Raw genomic sequence first — 11802 nt, 5'->3', positions numbered from 1 at the left:
AACGTGCACGCGGCGCGTGCACACCTAACTGGAATGGATATGAGCAAGCACTCGAAGAAGAATAATGTAGATTCTTCTCCCAAGCCAAGGTAAGTTCTGAAATAATCATATATTTTCCTAAGTACACCTGCAAGCAAATGTAGTTTCCACTCTGCTTTGAACAAAGTATGCATGTGCATGAACACACACACGGATATGGCCCACACTTAGCCTTCCTTTGGTTTGTCTTTTTTGTTAGTTTAAATAATAATAAAAAAGTTTAAGTGAAAATTATGATAATTTTGATTTCACAGTGCCTAAAAATTCTAGGTGTTTCATAAAAAAATAAACTGACAATATTTAGTATATATTGATAATATACTTGTATGCCTATGGGACTCCCCACAACAAAATGAGGCTAATCATAAACTCTCTAGATCAAATTGCTGTATTATCAGCCCATCCACCCACCTCCTTCCTGCAAGTCTGAGTGGGGAAAAAAGTGAGCGTTACAGCACGTCCATCAGGTCAGCAAATCTGGTCTGTGATGGAGCAAGAGGAGACATTTAGTCAACGGTGTCTCACATTCAGTAAGTTTCCCACATACAGCACATGTCCATCTGTCAGAAGAGTTTGTGAATCACCCACTATGGTTCCTGATAGAACAACAACAAATGCTATTTGTCCTTTGGATGGTTTAGGGCCATAGATGTTTTCAGATTCTTAAACATTTACATTAATGATAAGCAAACATCTCAGTGCCTAATGGACATATCCAGCCATGCTGTTACAGTTGACTGGCTGCATGTAGAAAGTATGCTGGGGGAGTGTAGCAGCGAAGAATATAATGAAAGAATGGAAACACTACATTTTCAAACAGGTCAGAAGAAGCTCATTGCATCTGTTTATCCTGCTCATTTCTCGAAGCCTTCCCCCCAACAATAAACAAACAAGTGATTATAGCAGTGCCCTTCACACAGTGACAGACCACTCACAATATTCCTGTTAAGAACTCTCAAATTTCCCCCCCCCCCCCTCAGGACTTCAATTATAATTCATCTCAGGAAAAAAATGTTTTCTGCACCAAACCACGAGAATTCTTCCCTCTCCCACAAGCCTCTATTAAATTATGTTCATCCAACTTGAAAGGGAATCAGAAACTCTTACTGACACTCGGTCACACTCCAGTGAAATGATGGCTACATCTTAAGTATGGAATGTTGCAGGTGTTCATTTATTAGCTTAACTAAGTTATTTTTGTGCCTTTCTTCCTTACAATGATAACATTCATGTCCCAGACAGAGCACTCTGCAATGCTCTGGGCATTTGTTGACCTAGGGTTCTGGTTTCTCTGACAAAAAGGGGTGGCTAAGGATAGGATTAGTTCATTGCCTATCAGGGGAAATTTTAATGTTTGTCTTTAACCATTTAAGATATTCAGGAACTACAGTAACAGGGAGATAATACAAACAATTTTACTAGGGTTTTTTATTTGTTTGTTTTTAAAAGGGTAACACAGTGAAGAAAAATAATACGTACAAAGCCTGCACTTAAATATTACAAAGACATTCAGCTTACACATCGGAGTACAAAGCTGTGAGTCAACACAGTTTTGAAGTTAAGATGCAGGTATTTGAAACCAAAAGTTCATTATATTATACCAATGTGGACCTTAGGTAGAAGTTCAATTTTTTTATAATATTAGTAACAACAACCACCACCACGTAGAGGTCTCATATCACAGGGAAAAAAGCTACTTCTACGTCACTAGGTTGGTTTGTTTTTTGTTTGTTTAAGTAATAATATAGTCATCCCTAAAATTAGTTACCGAGCACATGATCACTCTTAAATTAAAAAAAACTATTCTAAAAGTTCAAATTATGTTTTTTCTTTTTAATGTTTAAGTGCAGCCCCTGCCCTAAAGAGCTTGCAAGAGGAGAGAGACAAGCAATGCAAGCTTGCTTAATCTATCCTATCAATATGTTTCACCACTATTCCAAATGGACCGGTTCTGAGGAAGACAAGTGTAAGCCAGTCGTGTTCCCTCACAGTCCTGAACAGAATCTGCAAACGTTGTATTTAGTCCAAACATATGTCTGACCTGGGATTTGATTCTATTGGTACTTCACACAACAATGAAAACAAATCACAACCTTCACTTGCCCCCAAATTTGGCTGTTTCTAGGGTTTCCCTGGAAAGACTTTTCTTCCTCAGACCTTAGTTTCCTCTGCTCAAACTGAACAGTTGAAGTGCAGTAAATGAGAAACACTGGACACCCAGAGTCAAGCAGGAATCAATCTACATCTCCCTGAATAGTTCTAACACCAGGTAATCCAGGGAGAAAGCTCCATCATTCTGAGGTTAACTCACTTTTCTCACCTCTTCAGTCAATGGCCTCTATGCTAAAGTATACAAGAGTGCCAATTATTGCTAAATACAATGGCGGGTGCAGATTGCAGGCCTCTATTCAGATTATACTGTAATATGGTTACAATGCTAACTAGCTTTAACTTATCTGAACCTCTACGTTCCACTGTATCTTGCAAAGACCTGCTACTTAACTGGTCAAATGCAGATACTGGGTAAAATGCTGGCTCCACTGAAGCTAATGGGAATTTTGCCACTGGCTTTCACCCACAGTCTAAGCACACCCTTTTACACTATGCCTGAATTTGGTCCATTGTCATTCTATCATGAATTCATTTGGAAGATGGGAGACTATGGTGGTGACTTTTTTTTTTTCTTATTTTGAATCTTATTGTGGATAGGTTATACCTTGTTTTAGCCTTTATTTTAATTAGAACTGGTTGGAACCACTTTTAAAAATACAAAAATTTTGACCAAAAAACGGGGGGAAAACAGCAAAAGTTTTCACCTCTGTTTTCCTTATTTTTTTGGCCAACTCTAATTTAATTATTTCACTCTTGTTTGTCTTTCCTATCACAAAACTAGAGGGAATAAAATAAACTAGGAATCTGACTCTCACTCCCTTAAGCAAATCCATGAGACTTTGAATGGGAAGAAGATCCTTTGCCTCACACAAAATATGGCTCAGAGACATAGAAGAAAAACCACACTGATGGCAATCGCAGCAAAACAAGAAACTTTCTGTGCTGAGAAAAGCATTTAGATACCAAATTCTGACTCATCTTCCACACAACTCAGTCCGACTGGCTCACAGACTTATCAGTTTTTGAGTTTAATATTTTTGTTGTTGTTGTTGTTTTAATTCAGTCCTTGGATTTCAGCCTGGATCACACAGAAATCAAACATTGCTGGATGATAAAGAGATAGCTAATCCAAGCAAGGAAAACAAAGCAGACGGATATGGTAAGATTTCTGAAGGTATATTTCAGGTACAAGGCGGTTAGGCACTAAATCCAACCATATGATGATTTAGAGTATTAGACCAAACCAGTTTTAAAGTCAAAGACTGAGTAAAATGTAGGTTAAATTGCATTTAAAGGATGGATTTAGCACTGAAAAACTGATGGCTAGAGCACGGCAGACAGGGACTGTATTCACAATCTAAGCAATCTTCATAACACTACATAGCAATCCTAAGAGAAAGCAAATTTGAGCTATTATATTTAAATGTATAATCAAAAATGTACAAAATGTTCAACTACAACTTGTTAAAGCTCACAGGATTTCACGGTTTTAAAATATATTTGTATATTAAAAATTCACAGTAGGAATACATGTTCTTAGTATAACACATATTTTCCCCTGTAGCAGGTGAAAAATTTTCAAGCAAAACAATTTTTGTAAAAAACAGTAATTATTTTTCAAAATTGTCCACTCTTTTATGACCAAAACCAACAACTAATATTTTTTCATTTTCCTCTCACCTTTTATCCCTTTTTTAGCCCCTTTTTGAGTGGCAAACTAGGAAATGGGAAAACAAAAAGGAGGGATAAAGAAAAAATGGAGAGAAATGAGAAATAAGGAAAACCTGAAAATATTTGACTAAAACATTGTGAACATTTTTGAAAAGTGAAAATTCTGCTTTAAAAACAACAAACAAAAAATCCAAATGTCTAAAATGGTGTGTTTTTGTGTATTTGCTTTTGTTTGTCTGTTTTTTGATCAGCTCTATTTTCACCTAGGATTGCAATAGTTTATTGATGTGCCTCATATGTTAGTGATGGTCAAGGATATTTCAATGTAAAGTTTTATGAGAATTTTGGGATTCTTCTGTGTGAAACACATTATTTTGTATAAAAAGAAGGTATGATTAGATTAGGAAAGGAACTTTATATGTTGTTTGTTTAAAACAGTACTTTCTACATTTTTCATTCTATAATCTATAAATATTAAATGTTAATTATGTTTATCTTAATTTTAATAAACATCATGTTTTGACTGAGTTAAGAGGAACATGTATGTAACAATGGGTCATACAATTATGCTGTAAAACATTGGGTATGTCTTAGGAATAAATGGCAATATTAGTATATTAATATTATTTGCATGCATTAGTTAGGACCAAAATTTTTAAATTATGGAATTATGAATGTGGATTGAGATGGGTTTAAAAGGCTATGTTTTAAAAAGTGAAAAGCAAGCTAAAGTCGTATTTTCAGAGATTTCTTGCTTAATTTATGTGAAAATCCAAGACATGATGCATAAATGAAGGAAGATTACCTTTACTATTCATTTATTCCTGGTTTATTTTTTCAATCACACCTGTTGCTGTACCAGTTTATAAAGTCCCAAAAGATGCACTGTAACTTAAGTGCTTTGCACAGCAAAATAAAGCTTAAAGCAACTTTTCTGAACAGAGATTTTCAGGATCAAAACTATACAAGAAAGAACAAAACGTTCCAGTAACATTTTTCTGATTTACTTGGTTACTGTGGAGTTCATGATGACTTCTTTTTCTTTTGTTATATCTGAACAGTTTGACAGATTACTGTGACAAGGTCACCCTTAAATTGATAAAAGGTTTGATAGTGTCGGTACATTTGTCAAAAATATCTGACATCACTCATAGTGGATTCTGCACTACGAGTATCAATGGCACTCTGGTACGCTATTTTCTATTCAGCATGCAGTGCATACCACATAAAAACATAAAATGGAAATGTATAAAGGTCAGGAGGATTAAATAAAGCAGCCACTCATCTTATCAAACACAAAACTCATGGTTTTTCTATGGTTTTAACTAAAATAGAATCTATTTTTTATAGCCACACACCAAAATGCACTTAAAAGAAAGTTGAGTGTAGTTTAAACAGTAAGCATCCTACTAGAGTAAAATTGGAAATGGAAATGTTGCACTATGAGAAATTTACTCAGTTGCAAGCATTTTCAACATTCCCTTGGCTACTGCAGAAGAAAAAAAATATGTTTTAAGAGCTTTCTTCCTCAGACCTGCCAAGCATCATACAAAGTGTCTGTCACAGTATTTCTGATCAAATCTAGGAAGTGCATATCACATTGGATAATATTTGCATGTATTTTAATTTAATTTGCCATATATCTCAAAGCAGCATCAATTTCTGTTCAAATTCTAGGTCTAGGCTCAGATTGATTCTTACATTAGTAAATCCATTTATCAAGCTCTACCTGATGTGCTGATTTGCAATGGAAAGTCTTAAAGGTGCCATTCAACTTTGGGGGAGGGCGGGGGAGAATATAAATACAGCATTGTAGGAATCCATACTTGCTGTCCCTGTTATTTTCCTACCATTGTTCTCATTCTACAACAAAAAATATATTTTTCTTCTTTCGGGCCTTAACAACTCAATATGGGATCTGAAAGACAAGCTGGGTTATTTCCTTCTTGTGCATCACCACCAGTAATAAAGATTCAGCAAATCAAATTATACCCTCACCTATACCTGTATTATCCATTATAATCAACTCATTTGCTTAGGTAACTGCCCTGTGATTTGATTTTAGCAAACATTTCTTTGAATGATGTACCAGAGGAACAAAATTTAGCTATGTGGCCTCTGCAGTGTTAACAGAAATAAAAATCAGTAAAACTTATATTTGTCACTACAGTTGGCAGAAATTACTCCAAACATACACAGGGAGCAGATCTGTTGAATAAGAGAGTGACATTTTTACATCATCAGTTTTAAGAGGACATTTTAGTACAAGCCCATATTCACTTGGCAACATACTTCTCGAACTTCAGACTTGACAATGAGACACAGCAATCAAAAGATGTGACAAATGACAAATGTGTTTTGTTGTGTTTTGTGTGTTCTGCCATGAATCATAATTCTTCAACTGTAAAATCTCTCACTGTAGATGTTTTCTGATTGTGTGAATTAATTAAATCAAAAGAAAAGAAAAAAAGAAAAAACATCGAAAAATAAATTCAGTCTTATGAAGCCATGACTCCCAATTAATTGGATGTCAGTAGATTTTGAACCCTAGATTTTCAGCTCTCCAAACACAGACATCAGCCATTTGAGCTAAAGGAGTCGGCGTTACCCTTGATGTTCATCTTTCACTACCAGGTACATCATGCATCTAAATTCTTGTTTTGAAAATATAAAATCTATACACACAAGCTTTAAATCTGGCTTGGAAATTTGTCCCTATAAATACGATGGTCAAGTGTACTCATTTCAAACTGGAGAACATGAAATATTTTAATGGCACTTACGGCTGGCACAGCTTGATAAGGTCCTGGTCAGTGGTGCCGGGTGGAAGGCCTCGAATGTACAGGTTGGTTTTACTCAACTGTTCCCCACTGCTGTTGTTGCTGCTGTTGTTGCTGCTGTTTGTGCTGGGGCTGGGAGGAGCCATGGGGTGGGGAGCTGGTGCATAGGACTGCTGAAAACAAAAAAATCTGTTACTAGAAAATAAACTCATCACCAGCTTGTGTGTCGTACCGAAGCCACTATGAATTCATGGTCGCTCTGTCCCACACACATACTGCAATTAATTCTGGGCCCGGAATTTATTTACAATAATAAACAATGAACTTTATTTTTTAAAATCTGAATTAATAGCAGTTGATAGATTACGCATGCACTTTATCCTACTCACAAGACATGACAGCACCATGCTGAATGTTTAGGAACAACATTTATTAAATGAAGATGACACACGGTACATGATTTAACTCAAGCTTCTCTATGACGAGGGCCCTACCAAATTCGTGGCCGTGAAAAAAGCATCCCAGACAATGAAATCTGGTCTCACCCATGAAATTTGGTCTTCTGTGTACTTTTACCCTATACTACACAGACATCACAGGGGAGACCAGCGTTTCTCAAACTGGGGGTCCCAACCTAAAAGTGGGTTGCGGGGGGGTGCGCAAGGTTATTGTAGGGTCAGGGCCCTACAGTTACAACAAGGTGAAAAATCAGATTTAAATATCTAAAATCATGAAAATTATTATTTTTAAAATCCTGTGACTGTGAAATTGACCAAAATGGACTGTGAATTTGGTATCTAAGACCCACTCAGTGTGGGAGGTCACTGAGGAAATGTATTGTCTTCAGATTTAAAGTAGGTGTGGGAGCTGTTACCAGGAATCTGATGTGTATCCAGCACATGCATAAAAAGTCAACAGGAGCTATCAGCCCTAGGAAAAGAGAGACAAGGCTCCCAACGGATGTGCTGTTATGCTGGGTGTAGAATGGATGGTCTTGACAGTATCAAAAGGTCAGAGACTAGGTGATCTGGCCTTAAAATCTATGAATATGCACAAGTCACACAACCTAGCTGAAAAATGGCACTTATGAATGGAGGCAGGTTTATGAGGCAAACAATGTCCTCAGTACGTTCCCCTACCCTTCAACAAATACCTACTAGAAAAGAATACATAAAATCATGTTTTAAATCATTCCTAAGTACCTCTAACACAGGGCAACAACTTTCAAATTTAGCTGCCTAAAACCTCTGATTGAGCCTCACACTGTACTTATTTCTCATTCTTATTTGCAAAACATTACTCAGCTTTATTTCTTAGAAAGAAAAATATGATCCAGTTTTACAAGAAGGATGACAAGCCTTTTCACAGTTAAACAAGGAGCCTAGTTACAAAATTCGGAGCTAGATCAGAACTTCCCAAAGCTTGAGAGTGTTCAGAGGTGATGGTTTGGTTTGGCCAATTATAGAAACTGCAGCATTAGCCATAAAGTACCAAGTTAAGTGGTCAACTGGGTGAGGGAAGGAAGACCCATTATGTGCAAGCAAAACACTGAATTTCATTAGCAGCCTGGAGACATCAGCAGTGACTAGATGTCAGACCGATGGTGAGTTAATGATGACATACTAATAAGGCCATGCAGGCAAAATGAAAGCAATTTGGTGTCTAGCTGTGACGACAGTTGTGTGATGATTATCATACATTCACACTCAGATACTCCACTTCTGCAGTTATGCCTAGATTAAACAAACATTTAAGCCTAACTTCAACCACATATATAGTCCATTTCATTTCACTGGCCCTACTCAACGTGCTTAAAGTTATGCATATGCTAAATCTGTGTCTTCAGTAGCTGGACTTTTTTAAACTGGAAGCTTTAAAAACAATTTCAAGCAGCCAACTACCTTTATTTAGAAGAACAGAAAATATAGAAGAGTTAAGGCAGGTATAGATGGTAGATGAAGTCGTGCTCACTGAGAGTCTTGGATGAAATACAAACATGAATAACACACTTCCAAAGTTTCCTTTCTCTCCCTCACCACTCTTGCTCCCTCCTCACAGCCTGTCTCACATAAACTAACTAAGTGGAAACACAAAATCAAGTGTTAAGATTTATATACATCTCTACTGTCTAGCCTGGCTGTGATCTGGTTCAGCAGGATTCTCAAGAGAGAAAAAGTTTAACAAACAGCATTATGGTACGCTGGTTAGGAAGCACATTCAGTCTGAGCCATAGCAAAGGGAAAAATGAACAACTCTGCATTTAATTGTTTCCCTCAGAATCTATGGAGACTTGTTGACAATCATAGGCTCTTAATACGTGGGTATCATATTACTCTGCATATAATTTTTATCACAGGGCCTTACCTACTCAAACTGCAATGTCATTACCAGAAATAGAGATTCAAAGCAGTAGTATTGGGAAGATACTATGGAATCAGCCAAAAGGCTTTCCCAATGTTGTGGTGCTTTGTGGAATTAAATTCTCTCTCGCAGAAACAGCACTCTTGGGTAAGAATTTATAAGACTGTAACCCTATACAAATACATAAAGACATGGCTATCAAAATACTAGTTCATGTCCATGTCCAGACGTACTTTTTTGTGGGCTCTGCAATATATTTGTGAGGTCTACAGGACCTCGCTACTGATTAATGTACTATTTTGGGGTTGATTCTCCTCCATGGACCTTTTGCTTTGGTTTGAACACCAGCCAGAAGCCAATTTGTTTACAGCGAATGTGTGGCTTTAGAACACAAAAAGCTGAAACAATATATCTTCCATTTTTCCTTATGCCAATTCTGCAGCTTTTAATTATTAGTAATGCACAAAGATCAAGATAACATGGCTCCTACTTTATACCCCCTTTGAGGTTGAATTTATATAATGAATGTGTGTAAGCTATTCAGGACAGGGACACAGTCTACAAGTCAATAAAATGTCATGCATGTTAATTATAAATTATTATTATAATACATCTTAGCTTGGGTTTAATATGCAAATAGCATTTTTTCCACACTAAGTAAATGTCCCAAAACTCAGTGGAAAAGACAAGATATACCTTTCAAACATAAAGAACAATTTTCCTTCCAGTATCAGATATTTATCCTCATACACAGAGGAAAACACTAGGTGCCTGATTCTAATTTAAGCTATGGCCACTTTGTGCCACTCTGCAGAGTAAAGGATATAAAGTATACATTTACATTGATATTAAGGCCAGAGCAGTGTAATGTGCCCTCAGTGTAAATGAGAATCAAGTGCTAAGATGGAAATTCTTTCAGACTACAGCTGAGCAAACACTGGCCACAATCCTGCATGTACAATCACAGGCTGACATCTGCATTCAGGAAGAACCCCATTTAAGCCAATGGGCCTATGTCTGACTGCACGTGGCATGATCGGGTCCTATGTCTGTTTGGACTAGGCTATAGATCCTCTCTACCCTTTCACATGTAAATCTCAATTCACACACTGCTAATTTTTATGGACATCGATTTAGGAATTCCAAAATGTTATAGAGAATTTACACCAAGCGACAAAATGATGATTACCAATATTCAGTTTTGCATAGTCATGTGGCTGGCTGCCATGTTGGAGACCCAGTCCAGGAGAAGGCTTTAGCCTCTTGTTTCCTAAACCGATAAAGCCAGACCATGTGCTGGCATAGAAGAGCATTCATTTTGCCCCCAACAGGGTGAATGCCCTGATCACCAACCTGCATGCAAGATATAGGCTGAAGGGACTCCAGACATACAATGCTTGCTATCAAACAGTGGCCTCTTTACCTTAAGCATGGTCTAGTGACCTAAGCATAGGCCCAAAAGTAGGAATTCTTGAGTTCCACTCCTGATTCTGGCATTCTGTGGCTTGGGGCAAGGCACTTAATCTCTCTGCCACAATATCCGCAGGGGTCATATGAATCCTAGGTATTATTAAAGGCTCTAAAGCAACGACAATGAAAGGGAAATGCAGCTATCCTATATATCTGGCAAGGCAACAATACAAATATGGTCAAACATGGTGCTTACAAGGCAACAGTATGATACAAAATCTACACACGGTATTTTATTTCAAGAGAGAGCTGGAAGTCAGAACTGAGTTTTTCATTAATTTTTCAAATAACCAATCCAGAAGATTCATTTTTCAATTCCCATGCTTCGTTATTCAATAAAGGGGAAAAATGAACTGGTTTGTAGATCATTCTAAGCAGCCTATTAATTCAGCGCAGCTGGATAAAAGGATTTGTTTTCATCTTTTAAAAACGAAACAAGCGGCTTTTTTTATTATTTAAAAGTGAGAAATTATACTGTTAAATTCACCCCCAGTTTCAGACACTCAGCTTTGTAGCCCATAGCAGAGCTCTCTGAAACAAACTTTCCCATCCAAACATGCACTACCAAGTAAATTGACCAATAAACCTAAATAATGAGACACTTAAGTCTTCCTTACTGATTAATGAGACACAAATGCTGAATTAGGAGCCAGGTCAGTTATAAATGAATGCCAATTCCGGATTTAGCCTCCTCACACAAGTTTCCCCCCTCTCCCATGGCAACCACGGTATCCCTGTCTAGCTTTCATTTGTTGCAAGTTTGGTCTAAAGCTTTTTTCTTCTTCTGATTTAAAGAACAACTCTTTTACAAAGAGAAATTTTAAACATATTTCACATACAATTCCCTTTGGATGGGAATCACAGGTCCCAGATGCCAAGCTGTAGAGTTGGCTTTATTAGCAGCAGCTGGCTCCTTGGCAGGCTTCTCAGGCAGTCAGGCTTGTGGTTTTGGAGTGGTCTCAGAGTCTATCATACAGCTCAACTGCTCTGCTATTGGGCTGGCCAATTTGTTTTGTTCGCCTTTGGCTATATCAAATTTGTACTCTTTTATCCACTTGAAAGTGAAGTCCTGGAATGATTCACCAAAGCATTAATATGTTCACTCACTTGTGTGAGTGTGTATATGAGTACAAACACAGTCCCACATTAAAACATACATTATTAAACCTACAGTGAATACATGTGTAAGCAGAGTCAGGAAAAGCATTACCCTGACATCTGATGGTGAATTGAGGGAGTGTGGAAAGAATTCCAAGAATTTAAAAGGGTGTGGAAAGATTTGCATTGGTATCCACCTCACACTTAGCATAAACCCACAGCAGCTTGGGATGGTGATTTTAACAGCTCTGGGATCCCCAATTTCTTTGTT

At 37.2% G+C, this 11802-nt stretch overlaps 1 protein-coding gene across 7 annotated transcripts in view; it reads right to left on the bottom strand.

Annotated features, from left to right (window-relative positions):
- The window catches only part of RBMS3 (RNA binding motif single stranded interacting protein 3), a 1007942-nt gene that overhangs the window by 470490 nt on the left and 525650 nt on the right, over positions 1 to 11802 (bottom strand). For 6 of the 7 annotated variants that reach the window (XM_032790015.2, XM_075062478.1, XM_075062476.1 and 3 more), the window contains one exon: positions 6606 to 6775. In XM_032790015.2, the coding sequence (XP_032645906.2) occupies positions 6606 to 6775 (170 nt within the window). The remainder of the gene's footprint in view (positions 1 to 6605; positions 6776 to 11802) is intronic. The other variant, XM_075062481.1, reaches the window with a different exon arrangement.

This window comes from Chelonoidis abingdonii, chromosome 2, assembly GCF_003597395.2.
Source record: "Chelonoidis abingdonii isolate Lonesome George chromosome 2, CheloAbing_2.0, whole genome shotgun sequence".
Classification (NCBI taxonomy): Eukaryota; Metazoa; Chordata; order Testudines; family Testudinidae; genus Chelonoidis; species Chelonoidis abingdonii.
This window is presented reverse-complemented; position numbering and strand designations above follow the sequence as displayed.